This window comes from Procambarus clarkii, chromosome 73 (assembly GCF_040958095.1).
Source record: "Procambarus clarkii isolate CNS0578487 chromosome 73, FALCON_Pclarkii_2.0, whole genome shotgun sequence".
Classification (NCBI taxonomy): domain Eukaryota; kingdom Metazoa; phylum Arthropoda; class Malacostraca; order Decapoda; family Cambaridae; genus Procambarus; species Procambarus clarkii.
The window spans coordinates 19,021,938-19,048,045 of record NC_091222.1 but is presented as its reverse complement, the minus strand read 5'-3'; the positions used below and the strand labels follow the sequence as shown (position 1 = coordinate 19,048,045).

The 26,108-nt window shown below is 40.4% G+C and overlaps 1 protein-coding gene across 1 annotated transcript; it reads left to right on the top strand.

Moving 5' to 3' along the window:
* Positions 1-15,027: 15,027 nt before the first annotated feature.
* Positions 15,028-18,013, top strand: LOC138356591 (procathepsin L-like). Its single transcript, XM_069312778.1, has 6 exons — positions 15,028-15,126; positions 15,622-15,774; positions 16,127-16,333; positions 16,581-16,772; positions 17,156-17,321; positions 17,805-18,013. The coding sequence occupies exons 1-6, from the start codon at positions 15,028-15,030 to the stop codon at positions 18,011-18,013; spliced, it is 1,026 nt and encodes a 341-aa protein (XP_069168879.1).
* The last annotated feature ends 8,095 nt before the right edge of the window (positions 18,014-26,108 follow it).

Below are 26,108 nucleotides of genomic sequence, written 5' to 3'. Positions count from 1 at the left end.
AAGAAACTCTGCCCATTGTTTATCGCCGGTGCCTGGAATCGAACCCAGGACCACAGGATCACAAGCCCAGCGTGCTGTCCGCTCGACCGACCGGCTCCCGAAGTACTGAAATGAGGTCTTTACTATTGAAATGTTCTTACGTCACCTAATTTCTCTATCCCTGTAAAATTTATATATTTAAAAATGGTCAGGAGACCAAAATGGATAAAAAATGATTCTCCAGGACTGAATATAATTAAATCACAAATAAACCCAAGGTCTCCTTCACATTGTTGATAAAAGACAGTCAAAACCATTTCTTAGCGACGCATCCCCTGGAGCGTGAGAGAAGAGACTCCTTTAGCTTTGATGTCCATAGGGATTGGAAAGGATGGGGAAGGTAGAGGGATGGGGAGTTGAAATTCAGGAAGAGGATGCGGGTGTAGAGAGAGAGGAGGTTTGAAAGTTCGGTGGCCTGTCCACCATGGGTTGACATTTGTGTATGTTTGTTTGCGTATGTGTTATGTAGGGTTGTCAGTACATTGGCTGGGGGGCTAGTGTTTGTGATCTTGTTGGTGTCCTAAAGCACTAGAGCCGATGGAGCTGGCTGACGGAGGTTAATCTTAGCAACATCAGGGTAGTTATACTTCTGATGCCACGACAAACGGTTTTTTGGTTTTGTATTTTTTTTGTAGGAGTTTTATTTATTTATATTGTTTTTATTTTTTTTTATTTATTTATTTATTTTTATTTATTTATTTTTTTCTTTATTCTTCATTTGGTGTAGATCGGGTCCGGGATGGGCCACTCATCTGGGTCGTCTGGCAGGCCGCTTAGTATTTGAGGTCTTGGGAAGGCCTCATCATGGATGTGTCTGATCACTTTTTGTAGGAGAGTGATTCTTCTGGTTCTGTGTGGTGGTTCGTGGATCTCGTAGCCGCTGGTGGTGTTTTCTGCTACGTAGGGATCTTCGGGGTCTGGGACATACATGTTCTTCATTCGGTACAGCTGTCTTCTGGCCAGGTAGCTGAGCCTGATGTTCATTGGCTTCATGTTGAGCGTCTCATGGATTTGGTCAGTTCTTACCCTGTCCATCAGAGTCGGGCCCTCCGCAAAGCGAAGTGCCTTGTTTTGTACTCGTTGGATCTTCAGCATGTTGGATTTGTTGGTGAGGTTCAGGGGGACATAAGGGTATTCCAGGCTAAGAGACTCCGTTAATTATGGACATCAAGTGTTCTGTGTCTGTTATATACTATTATGCTATATACTCAAATATAGACTATATTTATTATAAATGGCTTTATTTAGTATATTATGTCAAGTGGTTAGAACGCATGGCAAGCCACCTGGAACGGATAAACTTTTATAACTAACTAGCCATATGCTGTATTGTGACTACCAATTTTTGTCAACTACCATTCAAGCTGTCATTGCAATCAATCTTATATTGTTTCTGCTGTATTGTGCCTACCAATTTGTTGTCAACTACCATTTTAAGCTGTCATTGCAATCAATCATAGCTACCTATGTGCTTTAATATACTGTACCTATAATTTTCTCTCATCTTTTTTTTTTTTTTTCATTCCATGTAATCTGTTATCATTTTTTTGTCTATAAATTTTGCAAGTATTTACCTCCTTAAAATTTTCTTAGATTAAGGACCTGCCCGAAACGCTGCGCGTGCTAGTGGCTTTACAAGACTGTAATTACCATAATTGTATCCTCACATTCCTTATGTACATTCTTGTATATGCATAAATAAATAAATAAAATAAATAAAATAAACTAAATGAATTCTCCATAATATCTTGTCTTAACTATAGCCGTTATATACTGGTCGCAGTTTATTACTGTTTATTTCAGTCGTTATATATTGGTTGCAGTTTATTACAATTTTACTCGTATCTTGTAACTCTATCATCACTACCTAACATTAAAACTTAACTAAACTAACTTTAAAAAAGTACATTTGTCTGCAGTAAACTGCATCTACCAGTCTTTTGACCACTTCAAACGCTGTGTAGATCGTCATGAAGTGATAGTGAATCTTCTTCCGTGTTTATTTTGCCGATGAATAAAAAATCCAGATTTTTTTATTCATCAGCAAATATGCAAATATTGCTGCTCAAACCTAAATCTAAATCATTTATATATATTATGAATAATAGAGGTCCCAGACCAAAGTCTTGAGGTACTCCACTTACAACAATTTCCCACTCTGACAAAAATGACTCCAATTATAATTACTTTATTTCCTTTGGTATAGCCATGCTGTGATCCAACTTAATAGAACCCCCAATACCGTGAACCTCTATCTTTTTAATCAGTATTTCATGTGGCACTGTATCAAAAGCTTTGCTAAAGTCAAGTTACTCAACATCTCAAACTTTACTATAATCAACTGGTCAACTATGCTGGAATAAAATGATAGCAATTTGTTTGCTATCATTAAAAACATTAACTGCAATTTGCAAAACCATGTTGTGGATCATTTAATAATTTATATTTTTCAATATGAAGATGAATGGTATTTGCAATTAAATTAACTTTTCCAAAAGACATTAAGCTAATTAGCCGATAGGATCACACTATCGTTTATAGTTTGTTTATTGTCTATAGTCTATAGTTATTCTATATAGTTAGACTATATATTATAGTCTATTGATTATTGACACTTTGACACAAGTGATCTATCTCCTCCCTTAAAAATTGGTAATACATTAGCAACCTTCTACGGCTCTGGCACTCTGCCTGACTCTAATGATCTATTAAATATGGTAGATAATGGTTCGCAATACTCCTCTTTGCATTCCTCAAGCACTTCGTCAGGCCCTGGGGATTTTTTTGGCTTGAGTTTCACTAGTATTAGGCATTTTTCAGTCTATTGACTATGGAGTCAATAGCCAGGGTGGGTAGGTATGGAGGAGAAGCTGTTACCCATGCAGCAGGTCCTCCCTCTCCACGTTCCTGAAATTATCCAAAAAAAAGGCAAATGCCAATACACATGGTTCCAGCAACGTCGCAGGAGCTGCCAGAACGAGGTCGACGTCAACAACGAACTGCCTTAGGGGCTCCAACTCCGGATTTTTCCTCGAGGTTGACTCCTGAAGCCTTTCCCCAAAAAAGGAGTTTCACTATTTATTTAATAACATTCATTCTGGTAAAAGCTATACTAGTCAACCTGTCCTTTTCTCTACCCACATAGACCTATTCAGCTGAAGGCATAATGTCCTCTTTAGTATGCACAGAAATAAAATATTGATTCAAAATTCTACTCATCTCTTTGCCATTATCAGTTATCTGACCTGTCTCAGTTTTTACTGGACCTATTTTTCCATAATACTTGTTCGATATAGCTGAAAAAAAAACTTTAGGATTTGTCTTTGCTTGCCCTGCCATGAAAACTTCATAGTTTCTTTTTGCACTCTTTACCTCTTTTTTTAACATTGCCTACGAGTTAAACGAATTCCTGTTCTAAACTGACTTCCCCTATTCCTAAACCTTTTGTACGAAGCTCCCTTTTTGCTTGTAAGGTTCTTCAGATCCTTTGTTATACATTTCCGGTCATTATCATTCGATCTATTTAATTTATATTTCTACGTTCCTGCCATTTGCTTAAAATATTTTATAATAAGTTATATGTTTAATCCACATCAAAATCCCTTTTCACACCACCCATTGCTGGGTTCATGTATCACTCCAATTCCGGTTCCCCTCCCCCCCCCCCCTCAACGCCTAGGACTTTCCAATCTATTTCAAAAAGATTAGGCCATTAAAATCAGTTTTTAAAAAATCTGGTACAGAATTTTCTTCTAAAATTCTATTCCATTCTATGTTAAATCTGATTTCATTGTGATCACTGTTCCCTAGCTCATTTCCTATTTCGATGTTATTACTTTGCGTAACACTAAGTTTAAAATAATTTTTTCACGCGTTGGTTCCTTAATGTTATCCATTATTATCAATTGTTATCAATTATTGTGCATTGTTATCCAGCCAGTACAGAAATAATATACAACTCATTATAGAAATCCAACATATATGACAAGAAGCACACAATTTAGGGCTGTCAATCTCCCTAAATTGGATACCAAATCACACTGGCATGAATGCATGATTGGATTAATGCATGAATGTTCGTAATAAGGCAAATAGGACACAGGGATTTACTAATTGAAGTGGATGAACGAACATAACATAGGGGATATTAATAGGATATTAAAAGTATCAATACAAGACAACACGAAACAATGGATATAAATCGGATAAGTTTAGATTTAGGAAATACTTGGGTAATAACTAGTTCGGTAACAGGGTTGTTGATTTGTGGAACCAATTACCGCATAACGTGGTGGAAGTAGGGTCCCTCGATTGTTTCAAGCGTGGGTAGGACATGTATATGAGTGGGATTGGGTGGTTATAAATGGGAGCTGCCTCGTATGGGCCAATAGGCCTTCTGCATTTACCTTATTTCCCATGTTCTTATATCTTGCTCTGGTTAGGCCCCATTTAGATTATGCCGTGCTATAGAATGGATATAAATTCACTTGAACGTGTCCAGCGTAAGGTGACAAAGTTAATTCCCCAGATTAGAATTTTTTTATATGAAGAAAGATTAAGGAAGCTGATATTGCATTCACTGTAAAGGCGAAGCTAGACGTGACATGATAGAGGTTTACAAGTGGATGAATAGATATAACAAAGGATATTAATAAGGTATTAAAAGTATCAACACAAGACAGATTACGAAACAATGGGTATAAATTGGATAAGTTTAGATTTAGGAAAGACTTGGGGTAAATACTGGTTCGGTAACAGGGTTGTTGATTTGTGGAACCAATTACCGCTTAACGTGGTGGAAGTGGGGTCCCTGGATTGTTTCAAACGTGGGTTGGACATGTATCTGTGTAGGATTTGGTGGATATAAATAGCAGCTGCCTCGTATGGGCCAATAGACCTTCTGCAGTTTCCTTTGTTCTAATATTCTTAAGTATGTATTTCATTAGCGTGTGATATGAACATTACAATACAATACAATACAATACAATACAATACAATTTTATTTAGGTAAGGTACATACATACAATAAATATTTACAAGGATTGTTTAACTTATAGGTATAGCTAGTACATACAATGCCTAAAGCCACTATTACGCAAAGCGTTTCGGGCATGATAAACTTAAATGACAAGCTTAATACTAATTGAGCATAATGAGTAGAATGAAAACAAGAAATGAAAACATAGATGAAAAAGCAGCACAAATACAATTATGTCGACAAACAGCGCTCTTTAAAGAAAAAAACAGACATTGTTTGACAATAGAAGGGTAAGGTAGGTTACAGGGAATTTATTAGGTATAGCTTCACTTTTAACTTAAACTGGTTGAGAGAGGTACAGTCTTTAACATGGTTGGGAAGGTCATTCCACATTCTGGGCCCCTTGATTTGTAGAGCATTTCTAGTTTGATTAAGTCGTACTCTAGGAATATCAAAACTGTATTTATTTCTGGTGTGATGCTCATGGGTTCTGATACAACCTTCTATGAAGCTTTTGAGATCAGGATTGGCATTATAGTTTAGCGTTTTATATATGTATAATACACATGAGAGAATGTGCAGTGACTTAATGTTTAACATATTCAGAGATTTAAGTAGGGGTACCGAGTGATGTCTGGGGCCAGAATTGGATATTGTCCTAATAGCAGCTTTGTGTTGAGTAATTAGAGGACGTAAGTGATTTTGGGTAGTAGAGCCCCAAGCACAAATACCATAGTTGAGATATGGATAGATAAGGGAGTAATAGAGAGTCACCAGGGCAGGGCGTGGTACATAATATCTGATCTTAGAAAGAATGCCCACAGTTTTTGAAACTTTTTTTGATATGTTTAGAATGTGTCCCTGGAAATTAAGCTTGTGGTCAATGAGAATGCCAAGGAATTTGCCATCTAATTTGTTACAAATTTGGGTATTGTTTATTTTGAGATTTATTTGATTAGAGGATTTATTGCCAAACAGAATATAAAAGGTTTTGTCAATGTTAAGGGTGAGTTTGTTGGCAGTTAGCCACAGATGGACTTTATTTAGCTCAGTATTTACTGTGGCATTTAGAGCAAGGGGATCAGGACTGGAGTAAATGAAGGTTGTGTCGTCAGCAAATAGAATTGGTTTGAGGTGTTGGGAGGCATTTGGAAGGTCATTAATGTAGATGAGAAAGAGGAGAGGGCCAAGTATGCTGCCCTGGGGAACACCAATGTTGATGGGTAGGGTGGGAGAAATTGTATTATTCACAGAAACATATTGGAGCCTGTCAGTAAGGTAGGATTTGAGGTATTGTAGGGAGTGTCCTCTGACTCCATAATGATGTAATTTAAGAAGAAGGTTTTGGTGGTTGACAGTGTCAAAAGCTTTACGCAGGTCCACAAACAACCCAACAGAGAACTCATTTTTATCAAGAGCTGTATGAATCGAGTTAAGCATACTAATAAGTGCATCGTTAGTGCTTTTTTTGGGTCTGAAGTCATATTGGCAAGGGCTAAGTATATTGAGTTTGGCTAGATATGAGTAAAGCTGCTTATAGATTAGTTTTTCAAAATTTTTTGACAAGTTTGGCAGGATAGATATAGGTTTGTAGTTGTTAACATCTGTGAGATTACCACATTTGTGGACAGGCGTTACTCTCGCTTGTTTTAGAATATCTGGGAAGGTTTGGAGTTCAAGTGACTTGTTGAAGAGCAAAGCAATAGCAGGGGCTAAAGATCTGGAGGCTTTTTTGTAAATTAAAGTTGGTATCTCCTCAAGGGCACATAAGAACATAAGAACATAAGAACAAAGGTAACTGCAGAAGGCCTATTGGCCCATACGAGGCAGCTCCTATTCTATAACCACCCAATCCCACTCATATACTTGTCCAACCCGTGCTTGAAACAATCGAGGGACCCCACCTCCACAATGTTACGCGGCAATTGGTTCCACAAATCAACAACCCTGTTACTGAACCAGTATTTACCCAAGTCTTTCCTAAATCTAAACTTATCCAATTTATATCCATTGTTTCGTGTTCTGTCCTGTGTTGATACTTTTAATACCCTATTAATATCCCCCCGGTTATGTCCATTCATCCACTTGTAAACCTCTATCATGTCACCCCTAACTCTTCGCCTTTCCAGTGAATGCAACTTAAGCTTTGTTAATCTTTCTTCATATGAAAGATTTCTAATTTGGGGAATTAACTTAGTCATCCTACGCTGGACACGTTCAAGTGAATTTATATCCATTCTATAATATGGCGACCAAAACTGAACTGCATAATCTAAATGGGGCCTAACTAGAGCAAGATATAGCTTGAGAACCACACCAGGTGTCTTGTTACTAACGCTGCGATTAATAAATCCAAGTGTCCGATTTGCCTTATTACGAACATTTATGCATTGATCCTTTTGTTTTAAATTCTTACTAATCATAACTCCCAGATCCCTTTCGCAATCCGACTTCGCAATCACAACACCATCTAGCTCGTATCTTGTAACTCTATCATCATTACCTAACCTCAGAACTTTACATTTATCAGCATTAAACTGCATCTGCCAATCCTTTGACCATTTCAAAACCCTATCTAGATCAACTTGAAGTGATAGTGAGTCCTCCTCCGAATTAATTTCCCTACCGATTTTCGTATCATCGGCAAATTTGCAAATGTTGCTACTCAAACCTGAATCTAAATCATTTATATATATTATAAACAACAGAGGTCCCAGGACAGAGCCTTGAGGCACTCCACTTACAACATTTTCCCACTCTGACTTGATTCCATTTATACTAACTCTCTGTTTCCTTTGGTATAGCCATGCCCTAATCCAGCTTAATATAGCACCCCCAATACCATGAGACTCTATTTTTTTAATCAGTCTTTCATGTGGCACTGTATCAAAAGCTTTGCTAAAGTCAAGGTATACAACATCGCAATCCTTACCACTATCAACTGCCTCAACAATGCTAGAATAAAAAGATAACAAATTTGTTAAACATGAACGGCCATTTATAAAACCATGTTGCGACTCAATTATTAATTTATGTTTTTCAAGATGAAGACGAATTTTATTTGCTATTATAGATTCGAGTAACTTTCCCACAATAGACGTTAGGCTAATTGGTCGATAGTTAGACGCAAGTGATCTATCTCCTTTCTTAAAAACTGGTATCACATTAGCAACTTTCCAAAACTCTGGCACTCTGCCTGACTCTATTGATTTATTAAATATGGTTGACAGTGGGTCACAAAGCTCCTCTTTGCATTCTTTAAGCACCCTAGCAAACACTTCATCCGGCCCTGGGGATTTGTTTGGTTTGAGTTTTACTATTTGTTTAAGAACATCCTCCCTGGTAACTGCTAAACTCGTCAACCTGTCCTCGTCCCCACCCACATAGACTTGTTCGGCTGAAGGCATATTGTTAAGTTCCTCTTTAGTAAATACAGATACAAAATATTTATTAAAAATACTACTCATCTCTTCATCACTATCTGTTATTTGACCTGTCTCAGTTTTTAATGGACCTATCCTTTCCCTAGTCTTAGTACGATATAACTGAAAAAAACCTTTAGGATTTGTCTTTGCTTGCCCTGCTATGCGAACTTCATAGTTTCTTTTTGCTTTCCTTATCTCTTTTTTAACATTTCTAACCAGTTGTACGAATTCCTGTTCTAAAGTGACCTCCCCTTTTTTAATCCTTTTGTACCAAGCTCTCTTTTTACCTATAAGGTTCTTCAAATTCTTTGTTATCCACTTTGGGTCATTAGTATACGATCTATTCAATTTGTATGGTATACTACGTTCCTGTGCTTTGTTTAGAATATTCTTAAATAAGTTATATATTGAATCCACATCGAAATCCCCATTTAAGTCACCTATCGCTGGGTTCATGTCTCGCTCCAAGACCGGCCCACACCCCATACCCAAGCCTTTCCAATCAATTTGACCCAAAAAATTTCTTAGGCTATTAAAATCAGCTTTTCGAAAATCTGGCACTTTAACAGAATTTTCTCCTACTGGTCTATTCCATTCTATGCTAAATCTGATTTCTTTGTGATCACTGCTCCCTAGCTCACTCCCTATTTCGATGTCATTAATTTGCGTTTCCCTGTTAGTTAACACTAAATCTAAAATATTATTTTCCCGTGTTGGTTCCTTAATGTGTTGCGTAAGAAAGCAATCGTCAATTAATTCTAGAAAATCTTCTGCTTCACTATTCCCTGTTTTGTTCAACCAGTTTATTCCGCTAAAATTAAAGTCACCCATGACATAAATACTGTTACATCTAGATGGTCTAGATATTTCATCCCATAGATGCTTTGCTTCCATTCTGTCTAAATTTGGTGGCCTATATATTACTCCTATTATAATATTATTAGCTTTTTCGTTTAATTCAATCCAAATAGTTTCTGTGTGTGGCTCTGTTTTGATTCCCTCTTTGAGACTACATTTCAAATTGTCCCTAACATATATGGCTACTCCACCTCCTCGTCTAATATATCTATCTGTGTGAAATAGTTTAAATCCATATATTTGATATTCAGCTAATAGTTCTCTATTTTCTACATTCATCCACGTTTCGGTAAGTGCAATAATATCTATTTTTTCTGTGCAGACAAGAGCATTTAATTCGTTAATTTTATTTCTTAGACTTCTACTGTTAGTGTAATATACCCTAAGTGAATTGTTATTTTGCGGACCTTCTCTTTCCCTGATCGTTTTGCCAATTCCTTTCTCCCACAAACACATACTTTTATTACCTCCTTCCTCCAAATCAATTCCCATACCTCTATCTACTAACAGTTTAAACCCAAACAAACACCTCTAACCACTTCTTCTAGCGAGTTCGCAACAGCAACAACCCCAGCTCTCGATAGATGCACCCCATCACGAGCATACATTTCATTTCTTCCATAGAAGTGTTCCCAGTTGTCTATGAAAGATATTGCATTTGATTTGCAATATCTTTCCAGCCGGCAATTGACACCAAGTGCCCTCGATATCCATTCATTTCCCACTCCCTTTCTTGGAAGAATGCCACATATGATCGGGATTCCTCCCTTGCTCCTAACTAACTCTATGGCTGTTTTATACCTCTGAATCAGTTCCTCACTCCTGACTCGACCAACATCATTTCCTCCCACGCTAATGCAAATAATGGGATTGTTCCCATTACCAGCCATAATATCATTCATGTTGTTTATAATATCACCAATGCCAGCTCCGGGATAGCAAACCCTTAACCTGTTCCCCCTATCTCTAGCACAAAACGTTCTATCCAAATACCTTATCTGGGAATCTCCCACAACTAATGTTTGCTTAGGTACTTCCTTTACTTTCTGAGGGGCCTGCGCTTCCTTTCTCTTCGTTGCTTTCCCTTTTGCGCGATCCACAGTCTCTCCACAGCACTCGTCCTCCAAAACGTCAAATGAATTTGAAGTTGCTATGGCGTTTGAAGGCGGCTTTATCAAAGTCTTCTTAAGGCCCCTGTCTTTCGCAACTCTCCAAGACGAGGTCCCTTTACTGCTGGTCTCCTCCTTCGTTACTTCTCGTTGTTTTTTAAGCTGACGCACCTCCTCCCGCAGAGAGTCCAACTCTGTCCTCAGGGCTCCCACTAGAGTCACCAGGTCCTTCACTACAACTTCCATATTGCTATGATAATATAACAACACTCAGGAGCTCCGGTTAACACAACCTCTCACTGTGACTTCACCTGACCGACTGACTTCACCTGACCGACTGACACCAGACTTGGTTTTAAGGGAAAGGATTATCTAATTGACGTCAGTGGAATTAATAGGCTTTAGGTACAGAGACTGTGGATAGTTACCTGAAAGATAGTCATTAATGTCTGTACTGGAAGATGGAATATCATTTGCAAGGGATGAACCAATGGAAGAGAAGAACCTATTGAACTCAGTAGCAGAATCAGAGGCTGAAAGCTGACCATCGTTATTAGACAGGAGAGTCGGTTTGTTATTTAAAGACTTCTTTGATCCCAATATTTGAGAAATTGTTCTCCAAGTTTGTTTAATGTTGCTCTTTATTTGGGTAAATTTATCTTCATAGTATTTAGTTTTGGCTCGTCTAATTATCTTAGACAGCAATAATGAGTAATTCTTTGAGAATTCTTTGGAGACAATTCCTAACCTATAACCATTGCTCCCCTTGTAAAAGGAAGAAAGTATATACGAGTCCGGATAGATGAAAGTAATGTATGATTGATAAGTAGAAGAATACCCAAATTAAAACTTTCGATGTTTGTTGTGATGGCTCGGTAACAAAGGACGGAAAGCCAGGATGTGGAGTCATGATTAAGGAGTACACTGATATTTTCACCGTAGTGGAAACAACATAATGGTGGACGATGTTAGTGGACACAACATAATTGTGTCAATTAAGTTTTGTGTAAATTAGATTCAGGACAGCCATTGAATTAGTTAGGAGCAAGGGAGGAATCCCGATCATATGTGGCATTCTTCCAAGAAAGGGAGTGGGAAATGAATGGATGTCGAGGGCAATTGGTGTCAATTGCCGGCTGGAAAGATATTGCAAATCAAATGCGAACTCGTTGGAAGAAGTGGTTAGAAGTGTTTGTTTGGGTTTAAACTGTTAGTAGATAGAGGTATGGGAATTGATTTGGAGGAAGGAGGTAATAAAAGTATGTGTTTGTGGGAGAAAGGAATTGGCAAAATGATCAAGGATGAAGTGTTTGCCAGGGTGCTTAAAGAATGCAAAGAGGAGCTTTGTGACCCACTGTCAACCATATTTAATAAATCAAGTCAATAGAGTCAGGCAGAGTGCCAGAGTTTTGGAAAGCTGCTAATGTGATACCAGTTTTTAAGAAAGGAGATAGAACACTTGCGTCTAACTATCGACCAATTAGCCTACGTCTATTGTGGGAAAGTTACTCGAATCTATAAAAGCAAATAAAATTCGTCTTCATCTTGAAAAACATAAATTAATAATTGAGTAGTCGCAACATGGTTTTATAAATGGCCGTTCATGTTTAACAAATTTGTTATCTTTTTATTCTAGCATAGTTGATAGTGGTAAGGATTGTGATGTTGTGTACCTTTTAGCAAAGCTTTTGATACAGTGCCACATGAAAGACTGATTAAAAAGATAGAGGCTCATGGTATTGAGGGTGGTATATTAAGCTGGATTAGGGCATGGCTATACCAAAGGGAACAGAGAGTTAGTATAAATGGAGTCAAGTCCATGAGTCGCAACATAGCCATTTGTAAAACCATGTTGCGACTCATTTATTAATTTATGTTTTTCAAGATGGAGACGAATTGTATTTGCAATTATTGATTCAAGTAACTTTCCCACAATAGACGTTAGGCTAATTGGCCGATAGTGTGACGCAAGTGATCTATCTCCTTTCTTAAAAATTGGTACCACATTAGCTACCTTCCATGACTCTGGCACTCTGCCTGACTTTATTGATTTATTAAATATGGTAGACAGTGGCTCGGAAAGCTCCTCTTTGCATTCTTTAAGCACTCTGGTAAACACTTCATCCGGCCCTAGGGAATTGTTTGGTTTTAGTTTTTCTAATTGTTTAATTATATGAAGAAAGATTAACAAAGCTTAAGTTGCATTCACTGGAAAGGCGAAGAGTTAGGGGTGACATGATAGAGGTTTACAAGTGGGTGAATGGACATGACAAAGGGGATATTAATAGGGTATTAAAAGTATCAACACAAGACAGAACACGAAACAATGGGTATAAATTGGATAAGTTTAGATTTAGGAAAAACTTGGGTAAATACTGGTTCAGTAACAGGTTGTTGATTTGTGGAACCAATTACCGCGTAACGTGCTGGAGGTGGGGTCCCTCGATTGTTTCAAGCGCGGGTTGGACAAGTATATGAGTGGGATTGGGTGGTTATAAATAGGAGCTGCCTCGTATGGGCCAATAGGCCTTCTGCAGTTGCCTTTGTTCTTATGTTCTTATTGTGGAGGTGGGGTCCCTCGATTGTTTCAAGCATGGGTTGGACATGTATATGAGTAGGATTGGGTGGTTATAAATAGGAGCTGCCTCGTATGGGCCAATAGGCCTTCTGCAGTTGCCTTTGTTTTTATGTTCTTATGTTCTTAAGATATAGCTTAAGAACCACACCAGGTGACTTGTTACTAACGCTTCAATTAATAAATCCCAGTGTCCTATTCGCCTTATTACGAACGTTCATGCATTGATCCTTTTGTTTTAAATTCTTACTAATCATAACTCCCAGATCCCTTTCGCAATCCGACTTCGCAATCTCAACACCATCTAGCTCGTATCCTGTAACTCTATCATCATTACCTAGCCTCAGAACTTTACATTTATCAGCATTAAACTGCATTTGCCAATCCTTTGACCATTTCAAAACCCTATCTAGATCAACTTGAAGTGATAGCGAGTCCTCCTCCGAATTAATTTCCCTACCGATTTTCGTATCATCGGCAAATTTGCAAATGTTGCTACTCAAACCTGAATCTAAATCATTTATATATATATTATATACAACAGAGGTCCCAGGACAGATCCTTGAGGCACTCCACTTATAACATTTTCCCTTTCTGGTGAGTGGAAACTTAACTCTCTGTTTCCTTTGGTATAGCTATACCCTATTCCAACTTAATATAGCACCCCAACACCATGAATCTCTATCTTTTTAATCAGTCTTTCATGTGGCACTGTATCAAAAACTTTGCTAAAGTTAAGGTACACAACATCACTACTATCAACCACTTACCACTATTAACTGCCTCGACTGTGCTGGAATAAAATGATAGCAAACTTTTTAAACATGAACGGTAATTAGTAAAACCATGTTGCTAATCATTTATTAATTTATGTTTTTATAGATGAAGACTGAGTTGTATTTGCAATTATCGATTTATGTAACTTTCCCACAATAGACGTTACACTTTTATTAGTGGGAACCGCTATTATATACTTATATTAGTGTTAATATATTATTTTTCTTTATCTGGGTGTCACTTTTATTTTTCCTTCACTGGGTACCACCAATATTTTTTTCCTTTACTGGGTACCGCTATTATTTTTTGTTTCTTGGTTGGAACTGAGAAAATCATTCACTAGTGTACGCTTCTACAGTGTACCATTCAATTGGGTACCATTCACTTGGATACCTTTCACTATTGTACTATTCTACATTATACCATACAATTGGGTACCATTCACTTGGGTACCATTCACTAGTGTACCATTCATTAGTGAACCATTCTCTTGTACATTCACTAGTGTACCATACATTAGTGAACCATTCTCTACTACAGTCACTAGTAAACCATTTAACAGCGTACAACTAAAGAGTATACCCACTACATATTGTACCATCCTGTACAAGAATATTACATTCCATATTGAGAAAAAATATATTGATAAATTAGAACGTATTCAAAGTCCAGCAGCAAAACTAACGCCACGAGAGCAATAAATTCTGCGAAGGTTTCAAAGAGCGAGAAACACCACTTTTCAGTTGCTCACCTCTGACCCTGATCCATCTCACCTCTGCCCCGCCTGCGCGTCCTCACTAAGTGTATATGTTTGTCATTATCGAGCAGCAGTGTTAGTCATTCAATCAACGTCGGCCAGAATTCCAGGCAAGGTAAGTGGAGGATTGAGTATTAACATGTTAATACTCAATAATACATTGAGTATTATCATTAATGGGATTTATGTTCTCACATTTAAATTATTATACTGATTTATGGTCTATATCATAGCAATTATAATAATAATTACAATTGTTTAACATCAAATTGCATTCAAAACAAAATCGAAAATTAGAAAACGTGCTTCTGTTGAAAAAAAATATTAATATTTTTGGTTCTAGATTACTATTCACTTGTGAAAATTACTATTCACTTGTGAAAGTCTTTGAAAATTGTTCTGTCATTTCCAACGTGTTACAGTCGCATCAGTCTGTTATGAGACTAAAGTGATGTTAATTATTATTGAAATTGTTACTATTATGATACTTATTTTTTCTTTCCCACTAGATGAAGTACTTGGCAGCATCAGTGTTGGTGGCCGCTCTTGCCGCAATATCTGCAGTACCTTACTCTTCTGTTGTGCAGGAAGAGTGGGAGACATTTAAGGTAAGAACGTTACCAACATTAATTATTTTTAAGAGTTCTTTAAGAAGAAAGCTTTAACATGTTTTAGGGGATAATAGTGTAACAGTTGCCATCGTTTTACATTAGGTTAAAAATTAATGAGCGAACAATATGACAGCGTACCAGGTTTCATGTAAAGACTATTCTTGCAAATAAAGAAGTTATATTTGTTTTGACTTCAAATTCGCTGGTATCACTGGTCACTTCAGTGTCGAGGTCGGTGAAGAGATTTATTGAGTGCAGTCAGTAAAGTCAGGGGTGATGGATGCTACTAGTGGTGAACTAAAGCGTTCCTTGCCAACTTCTTGTCATTGTTTATGTCATTAAAAGCCGTTGCTGATGTATTTATCTGAAAAATTATTGTGCTTGTAACAACTGTATTACATATATTTAACTTCATATATTCTTAAAATCATTTTTCTTGCCTCCCGAGATTGGGAGAAGAAATAGTGTAATAATCAAAAAATATTTTTTTAGATTGAACATGACAAGAAATACGCCACTGATGTTGAAGACTCGTTCCGCATGAACATCTATATGGAAAATAGACTCAAGATTGCTGCACACAATAAGCTGTATGCAACAGGACACAAGTCATACAGGCTCAGGATGAACAAGTTTGGTGACATGGTAAGTAGGATGAACCTCTAACGAGTAAACATTTGCATGAAAAAATCAGTAGGATTGAAGATAGAATCCTCAATGAAGAGGATTCTATCCTATGCGATGGATCCTCACAGGCACGCTCTAGGCACCGGAACATGGTCAAAATCATTGCAACCTGGGATTAAACTGAATCATCTGGTTTTCAGAGGATTCGAACCTCTCCTCATGGTTCCTACTGATTTTTTTGGTTGATGCATCACGTTAATGGTTTCTCATTGTGTATTGTCTGCATCATGATTCCACTCAGAACAACAAAACTCATTTGTTAAATAACCCTTATTGCCCAGTGACTTACGTGATGTAATATTTCTTGCAGCTTCAGACGGAGTTTTTGTCAACAATGGCAGGTTTCCATACGAACCACACCGAAAGATACAGATTAAACAGCATGTACAATGGTTCCACATACATTGAGCCGGAAGATGATGTTATCCTTCCCAAGACTGTTGACTGGAGAAAGAAGGGAGCAGTCACCCCAGTAAAAGACCAAGGAAAATGTGGATCATGCTGGGCCTTCTCAGCTGTGAGTATTATCATCTAACTTATTTTGTTTGTAATGTAATTCTTAATCTAATGATTCCTATTTATAGTTATTAATATAGAACATTAATGACATCTTGGAAGTTCATTTGTAATGGTTTTATTATTATTATATAAAAATATTGATATATGAGCAAATATTAACATTTTCTCATATATTAATAATGATCATATAAAGAACTTACAAGTTTTGATGATGTTTTACAAAGTAATGTTTGTGTGGTCCACAGACCGGGTCACTGGAAGGTCAACACTTCCGCCAGACGGGTAAGCTGGTGAGCCTTTCTGAGCAGAACTTGATTGACTGTTCCACCAAGTACGGCAATGGTGGCTGTGACGGTGGACTGATGACCGCTGCCTTCAAGTACATTGAGGACAATGGTGGGATTGACACTGAAGATTCTTATCCTTACAAGAAGAAGGTAAATACACGTTTCATGATTATTATATTTTACCTGGGATGTGGTCTTGAACTTTTAAACAGTGAGTAGTTTGTAATATTAGCTGATGAGGAGTCCGCAAATATTGCAGTCTGTGTGTGGTTTGGTCAACAGAGTTCGTAATATTTGCTTTTTTGTGATTGACACTGAAGATTTTTATCCATATATCAAGGTAAATACACATTTAATGATAATTATATTTTACATATTTAAAACTGGTTTTAAACTTTTTAACAGATAGAATGATAAGCATTTGCATAACATATTTGCTTATATTATAGGCAAATATTACACATTTATATATAATGTACATATGTGTTGTTCATATTTTTGTACATAATAATATTGTAACCTTACTCTATTAGGAAGGAAAGTGTCAATATAAACAACAAGAATCTGGTGCTAAAGTGACTGGCTTTGTTCATATTCGCGAGGGAAGTGAAGATGCACTGAAGAAAGCTGTTGCCACAGTTGGACCAGTATCTGTTGCCATTGATGCCTCACACGGGTCAATCCAGTTTTACCATCATGGTTAGTTTTTTTATTGTAAATGTATACATAGATCACATTTTACTGCAGGTGATCAGTATATATATGCATGCTCATATAAACGTGAAATGTGCATCATGAGTGTATATAAATTGTTTTTATTGTATGAGACCTTTATTGTTCAACGATTCTCAGGTCTTTCTTAGATCTGCTGTGTTTTCTAAAGTCTTTGAATATATATCATACTTTCTTTCTCATAGTGCGTTAAGTATTCATCATGTTTTCTACCAGAAAGTGTCATGTTCACACACACTGTGTGTGTCCACGTATACACACAATCATGTCAATGGGGTGGCGCGTCTCACTCACCATATCGACAATTCCCACGTTGTAACAGTATTTATTCTTCCATTTAATTTAATGCCTTTAAATTCGGAATCTCATTTATTTTGTAGGAATTATGAGTTTCTGAACAAATAATTTGTTAAATATTGTATTATTGAAGGATGAATATATATATTACAGGTGTTTATGACGAGCCAGAATGTAGTTCAACGAATCTTGGCCACGGTGTTCTGGTTGTGGGTTATGGCACTACGGAGGACGGAACTGACTACTGGCTGGTGAAGAACTCTTGGGGCACAACTCTGGGCGATGAAGGTTACATCAAGATGATGAGGAACCGTGGTAACCAGTGTGGCATTGCTACTGAGGCCTCTTTCCCCCTTGTATAAACTCGTGGGGACCCACCGTAGCATTGTTACTGCTACCTTCCCTCTTGTATCGAGGGGGGACCCAGCGTAGCATTGTTACTGCTGCTTCCTTCCCTCTTGTTTCGTGGAGATCCAGTGTAGCATTGTTACTGCGGCCTCCTTCCCTCTTGTATCGTGGGGACCCAGCGTGGCATGACTACTGCTGCCTCCTTGTAATACTCGAGGAGACCCAGTGTTCCAGTCCTGCTGCTCACTACTAACTTCCAGCATTAATTACGTGTCCACTTAGAACTGACATTTTATCTGCTGTCTAATTTTGTTGTTTTTCATCTGATTAATTTGAGAGATGTAATAAATTGAATCACTTTTGCCTCATGAAGGCAGGCAAAATAATTAGGTTCTCTGCCATAATGGAGTCTTCAATGAATATAGGAAATTAGGTAATTTAACTCAGAGGACTCAGTTGGTGAAGTGAAATTTTCTGAGATCATGTATTACTTTATATTCTTTCGTAATAAAAATAAGCAAAACATTTTTGATCATTATGAACCAATTCCTAAATCAATTGTCGGAAATTCTGACACCAATTACTACTAATATTGATTTACAATAGTTAGCTATACAAAATGGCTATTGTAAATGGTTGCAATTAGCTATTGAAATGTTCCTACGTCACCTAATTTCTCTTTCCCTGTAAAACTTATATCCAATAATTTTTAAAACACCAGTCAGGAGACCAAAATGGATAAAAAATTATTCTCCAGGACTAAATATAACTAAATCACAAATAAAACCAAGGTCTCCTTCACTTTGCTGATAAAAGACAGACTCAAAACTATTTCTTAGGGACGCATCCCCTGGAACATGAGAGTAGAGACACCGTTAAGTATGGACATCAAGTGTTCTATATCTGTTTGACTATATTTATTATAAATGGCTTTATTTAGTATATTATGTCAAATGGTTAGAACGCATGGCAAGCCACCCTGAATGGATAAACTTGAATAACTAAATGAATTCTCCATAGTATCTTGTCTCAAATATAGCCGTCATATATTAGTTGCATTTTATTACAACATCATTTAACTCCTATCTTTTAACTCTATCATCATTACCTAACCTTAAAACCTTTCATTTGTCAGCAGTAAACTGCATCTACCAATCTTTTGACCACTTCACACGCTATGTAGATCGTCATGAAGTGATAGTGAGTCTTATTCCGTGTTTATTACAATACAGATTTTTTATTCATTGGCTAATTTGCAATTGCTGCTCAAACCTAAATCTAAATCATTTATATATATTATGAATAATAGACAAGAGGACAGAGTCCCAGGACAGAGTCTTGAGGCCACTTTCAACATTTTCCCTCTCTGACAAAATATGACTCCAATTATAATTGCTTTATTTCCTTAGGTATAGCCATGCTGTAATCCAACTTGTGATTATACTATATTATTATACCCCCAATACCGTGAGCCTCTATCTTTTTAATCAGTCTTTCATGTTGCACTGTATCATTTTTGCTAAAGTCAAGTTACTCAAACATCTCAAACAGGTTTGCTAAAGTCAAGTTACTCAACATCTCAAACCTTACCATAATCAACTGGTCAAATATGTAGTTGACCAGTTGATGTAGTTGGCAGTACCCCTTGAGCAGATCGACCTTGGATACATATCTTGCACTACCCACCTGGTCGATGCAATCACTCACCCTTGGCATGGGGTGGGAATCTGCCACAGTGATGGAGTTCACCTTTCTGTAGTCTGTACAAAAGCGGAATGTACCATCGCTTTTCTTCACTAACAAGCATGGGGAACTCCACTCACTGTTCCTAGGCTCTGCAAAGTCGTTCTCAAGGAGATACTCCACCTCCTTCTCGCTTCTCTGGGCTGACCCTAAGAGCGCTCTGTTTGATGGGCCTGGCGTCCCTCACCTCTACCTCGTGCGTTACACTCTAGTGTCGTCGGGGCACGTCGGTAAAGAGAGAGGCATTTTCTCTTAACAGGTTCGTCAGGCCCTGTTACGGACCCGAATCCAGCGTCCGAGCCTGGAGCAGTGACGACCACGCCATCTGTGGGTCAGCTCCCGAAACCCCCTCCAAATGGACGACGACACCTGGTGAGGACGATGTGTACTGGCCACAAGGGCTAGTTTCCAGTCCTGATTAGCTCGTAACACAGCCTCTGCTGACCTCTGGTGAGGTGGAGCTTAGACAGCAACGCCATCTATGGAATGGATACGTCGGGCGTTTGTGTCTAAGCCAGTAAGTGAGGTGCTTTAGTGTGTCCCTGTTACTGATGACGTGTCTGATTACAGAGGCGACCTGGGACTGCTGTAATGGAAGTTGAGTCAGTCTACCCAAGGCAGTCGTCTTGTCTCCAAGTGTTTGCTGCAGCAGCTGTGAGTCGCCCCCGGATGAACACTGTGGTGTTAACCTACCTGTGAAGTGGCAGTTGAGGGATTGTCATATCCGGGACTGACTGGAGGAGACGCTTAACCACTGGGGAGTTGTGGCAAGGAGAGTGATCTGTGGTATCACACGAGGCTCCTGACTAAGGGTTCGCGACCTTAGTATCGATCGTGGAGTGACCTAGCCAGCGTCGCTGATTTGGAACCTGCCAGCTATCTGCTGGACTTGTGGTTGACGGCCTCCACGACGGTGCCCCCAGTGGAACTGTGCTTTGGCTGCCCTGTGGCGAGGGTAGACTCAAGATTCTCGAAGGATTAATCGTGAGGCCACAAGAGCACCAAGAACTTGGCATCGTGAACACCGTGAAGATCCAGAGTCTTCAGAAGAAGACAACAGTGTAGATAATAGTGTTTATACCCCCCCCCCCCTCGTGTAATCTTCTTATTAATTTATTGGTGACGGTAATTATATTATTAAGTTTTTGACTTTATTTCCCTTCCCCTTTAATTTACTTGCGTTACGGATCACATCCCTTGAAAGCCACTACTGGCTTGGGGCCGGATACCCTTCCTCTACCAACATCAGAGTAAGAACCCGGTTGCGACCCGAGAGGGCCGTAACATAATTGGCATCCCCAGCGGGATCCATCTCCTTGTCAAGTACGTTTGACAGGGGTGGTGAAGTGGCGTAATCCCTGTAAATAATTCCCCCTGTGTGTGACTATTAGGACGTTGTACGTCCAGTGCGGTGCTCAGAGTGACTAAGTGCAATATTGTGCAGTGCGGTGCTCGCTGTGATTAAGTGCAATATTGTGTAGTGCGGTGCTCGGAGTAATTACGTGCAATATTGGCAAGTGAGGCGCCAGGTGCGATAAAGTGCAATATTGACGTAGAACAGTGCTCGGTGTGTTAAGTGCTAAAGTGAAGCGGTGTGTTAAGTGCTAAGTGTTCTATCTGTGACAATGGCAGAAAAAGCTACCATCGATGATCTGGACGATGTTCAGGCTTTTCTGAACAGAGAGGACTGTCTTGCCAGATTGAAATATCTGGGAAAACAGGAACTCGTGTTAGTTAGTGCCTACCTGGAGATAAAGATACGTGCCAGTGATTCCCGTGTGGAGATCTTGTCCAAGGTTCACCGGCATTTGAAGGCCGAGGAGAAACAGGAAAGTGAGGCACAAGGTACAAAAGAAAGTGAGGAAGTAGCTTCCACTGGAAAGGAAGATAAAGGCAGTGACATTGACAGCGATGCAGGTGAGCTAAATATAAGTGTACTTACTGTGAAAATGCGTGAACTAGAGATCCATCGTGAAATAGAATGGAAAAAGCTAGAAATCGCTAAAGAGAGAGAAGAGAAAGCGAGAGAGAGAGAGAAGATAAGAAATTAGAAATGGAAAAAGAGAGACAAGAAATGGAAAGAGAGAGATTAGGAAAAGAATTAGAGATAAGGCGTTTAGAATTAGAACGGGAAAGAGAAAGAGAAGAGCGAGAAAGAGAAGAGAAACGAGAGAGAGAAGAACGAGAAAGAGAAGAAAGAGGAAGAGAAAGAGCAGAACGAGAAAGAGAAAGAGAAGAACGAGAAAAAGAACGAGAAAGAGAAACGAGAAAGAGAAGAACGAGACAGGCAAGAACGAAGAGACAGAGAGGAAAGAGAGAGACAATATGAGCTAGAAGTATTGCGGTTAGGCGGTGGTAGGAGGCAAACAACGGAAACAAGTAGTTTCGATCCGGTAAGGAACATCAAAATGGTCCCGAAGTTCAACGAGAAGGAAGTTTCGAAGTTCTTCGCGGCCTTCGAGAAAGTCGCTGCTTCTTTGGAGTGGCCAAGGGAGAATTGGGCCATCATGTCTTTGAGCCTTCCCAGTCAGTCTTGACTGGGAAGGCCCAAATCGCCTTCCACGTTATCCCTTGACGACTCCGGCGATTATGACAAGGTGAAGAAGGTCGTGCTCATGGCATACCAATTGGTACCTGAGGCTTACAGGCAGAAGTTCAGGAACCTGAAAAAGACCTCAGAGCACACTTTCACCGAATTCGCCACTATCAAGGAGCGACTTTTCCAGGAATGGTGTACCTCTCGGAAGGTGGAGACCAAAGAAGACCTCGAGCAGCTCATACTGTTAGAGGACTTCAAGGACTGTCTGTCTGGAGATCTGAAGACGTACTTAGAGGAACAGCAGGTAGAAACCTTGAGTGCGGCAGCCACCATGGCTGAGGAATACATCCTGACGCATAGGCCTTCTGCTAAGTACGTCTCGAGGAATTACCAACGCCGGTTTGACAAACCTCATGACGAAGAGGAGACCCCCGTCCCACGAAGCACTAAGAAGACGCCCCCAAGTAGCCCTCGAAGGACCAGTCCGAAACACCGGAGTCCGAGGAGGAATATGGTGTGCTGGACTTGTGGGCAAAAAGGGCACGTAGCTGCTATGTGCCGAGGCAGAAGAGGTAACGGCGCTCGTAGGGAGGTGATGTTGATGAGCTGTGTGACAACACCAGCAGGAAGCCAGTCTACGATTACGCAGGAAGAACCCAGATTGTTTTCCCCTCACACTTCAAGCGGGTATGTATCGAGTGATCATACTGGTAGGTCAGTTGTAGTGCTCAGAGATAGTGGAGCAGCCCAGTCCCTGATCGTGAGAAACTCGTTACCCGAGGGAATGAGTGTGGATGGGAGACCAGAGGTTGTCCTGGTTGGGTTTCCTAGGACACAGTACATCGCCCCCTTAGTGCCGGTACATCTCGACTCGCCTTACTTCAGCGGCACATGTGCGTTGGCAGTAGTAGATACCCTCCCTGTAGCTGGGATTGACGTGATACTAGCCAACGACTTGGTGACTGATTGGAGCAACAATCATCCCAAGGTCGCGGACGAGTCAGCCGGAACAGCAAGGTCAGAGGTAACAGGCAATGGTAATGTACAGGTAAAGAATTAAAGGATTAAATGTGTTTAATCCTTCCTCTCACCCGCAGATCAACCGCATTATAGCAGAGTCTCCTGATTTTTCTCCCGACGAGGAACATACGGTTACGATGGTAGAGGCAACTGAGCATGAAGAGAGGTCTCGTGTGCAAGTACCCACGGATACCAAAGAGTCTGGAGCGAAGGCGGATGTGTACTTGCGGTATGGCAAGTTACAGCGTGCATTGAACCGGCCAGAGATTCCCAGACGTCGGAGGTATGTGAGGTATGTGCGAAGGTTACAGTGCCCTCTTTGGTCCAAACCAGGCTAATGGATATAGCCGGCTACGGACATGACAGGCTCAGGAAGCTTATCCCTAAGTTAGCCAAATGTTTCTTAGCGGTGTTTTGTTTTGTTCTTATGTGTGTTCTCGGTAAGGACCAGTGGACGACCCGACAGATGATGGCTCCCTTGAACATTGCGAAAAGACCCCAGGGATTGGAGACGTGCACTGTGAGTAGTGCAGTCGAAGAAGGAACCTGGAAGGTGATGGTAGATACAGGAGGTACGAGATGTGATAATATGAGTGTCTGTTTCCGACAGGTTGACACCCCCCGCGTGATTGCTGAGCCTAAATGCAGCGTTATACGGAACGTTGGTCGACCTGACGGTGGCAGAGCGAATGCCATCTTCGGTGTGCAAGCAGCCCTGTTGGAACTAGGTGTGAGCCTAGTAGAGGCGTATGCTGTAAGTACTGACTTGCCAACTGTCACTGTGACTCTAAATAATCCGACCCCTGTATTCCAGGTTCCCGTCTCCCTGAAGGACTACCGGACCGGTACTAGAAATGCCGTCTGCGACCAGCCATCATCGGTGCCACGACACAGGGAAGTGTCGATTCACACCAAATCGCGTCGATGTCGATCCTTACTCGGGACACGTGAGATTATGCCCCTGCTTGACATCGCAGTGGAAAGGTGGAAGATTACATCAGGCAGATTATCGTCTTCCATCTTAAAGTTTCCTTCATGCCAGAGTTCCCCAGTAGTACAGTTCTGTGGACAAGACAGCCTCACCATTCCAGTTAATAGTGTACGTGAATCTGTGTGGAGTTGTATCCCCGTACTAATTTGGTTTGTCTTTTCTTTTATAGAACCCCAAACCAAATTCTTTTTGGTGGTAAGGTGTTACGGACCCGAATCCAGCTTCCGAGCCTGGAGCAGTGACGACCACGCCATCTGTGGGTCGGCTCCTGAAACCCCCTCCAAATGGACGACGACACCTGGTGAGGACGAGGTGTACTGGCCACAAGGGCTAGTTTCCAGTCCTGATTAGCTCGTAACACAGCCTCTGCTGACCTCTGGTGAGGTGGAGCTTAGACAGCAACGCCATCTATGGAATGGATACGTCGGGCGTTTGTGTCTAAGCCAGTAAGTGAGGTGCTTTAGTGTGTCCCTGTTACTGATGACGTGTCTGATTACAGAGTCGACCTGGGACTGCTGTAATGGAAGTTGAGTCAGTCTACCCAAGGCAGTCGTCTCGTCTCCAAGTGTTTGCTGCAGCAGCTGTGAGTCGCCCCCGGATGAACACTGTGGTGTTGACCTGCCTGTGAAGTGGCAGTTGAGGGATTGCCATATCCGGGACTGACTGGAGGAGACGCTTAACCACTGGGGAGTTGTGGCAAGGAGAGTGATCTGTGGTATCACACGAGGCTCCTGACTAAGGGTTCGTGATCTTAGTATCGATCGTGGAGTGACCTAGCCAGCGTCGCTGATTTGGAACCTGCCAGCTATCTGCTGGACTTGTGGTTGACGGCCTCCACGATGGTGCCCCCAGTGGAACTGTGCTTTGGCTGCCCTGTGGCCAGGGTAGACTCAAGATTCTTGAAGGATTAATCGTGAGGCCACAAGAGCACCAAGAACTTGGCATCGTGAACACCGTGAAGATCCAGAGTCTTCAGAAGAAGACAACAGTGTAGATAATAGTGTTTATACCCCCCCCCTCGTGTAATCTTCTTATATATATTTATTGGTGACGGTAATTATATTATTAAGTTTTTGACTTTATTTCCCTTCCCCTTTAATTTACTTGCGTTACGGATCACATCCCTTGAAAGCCACTTGGGGCCGGATACCCTTCCTCTACCAACATCAGAGTAAGAACCCGGTTGCGACCCGAGAGGGCCGTAACAGGCCCGCGCTCTGTTGTCCTTCTAGGTGTTGTAACTTGTCCTCAATCCTCGCCAAACTCTCGGAATTGGTGAGATGGGTGCCGTCCGCCCTGGACCACTTTCCTTCCTCCTCTGGAAGTTCCTGGTCCATCTGCATGCACAAAATCATCTTCTGCTGGGGGTCTCGAGTCATCGTACCGTTCTGCTCGGCGGCTCCTCCTTCCTCTGGGAAGGAAGGCTTCAGGCGGTCGACATGACACACCCGTGTCTTGCGGGGTCTATCCGGCTTACCGATTTCATAAGTTACAGGACCTAACCACCGTAGTACCCTGTACGGTCCCTCGAATCGTGATTCGGTCACTCGGCTCTTCCCTAGCAGCAACACTATAACCTGGGACCCAACCTGGAACTCTCTTGGCGTAGCTTTCTTGTCATACCATTCTCACATCTTATGCTGCGCCTCCTTCAGATGTTTTCCTGCTAGTTCCTTTGCTAAAGTGAGACGTTCTTTGAACTTCTGAACGTACTCGTTGACCGTTCTCACGGTCACTCCTGGTGTCCATTACTCTTTCAACATGGACAGAGGACTTCGTACCTCATGTCCATACACCAGCTGGAACGGTGAGAAAC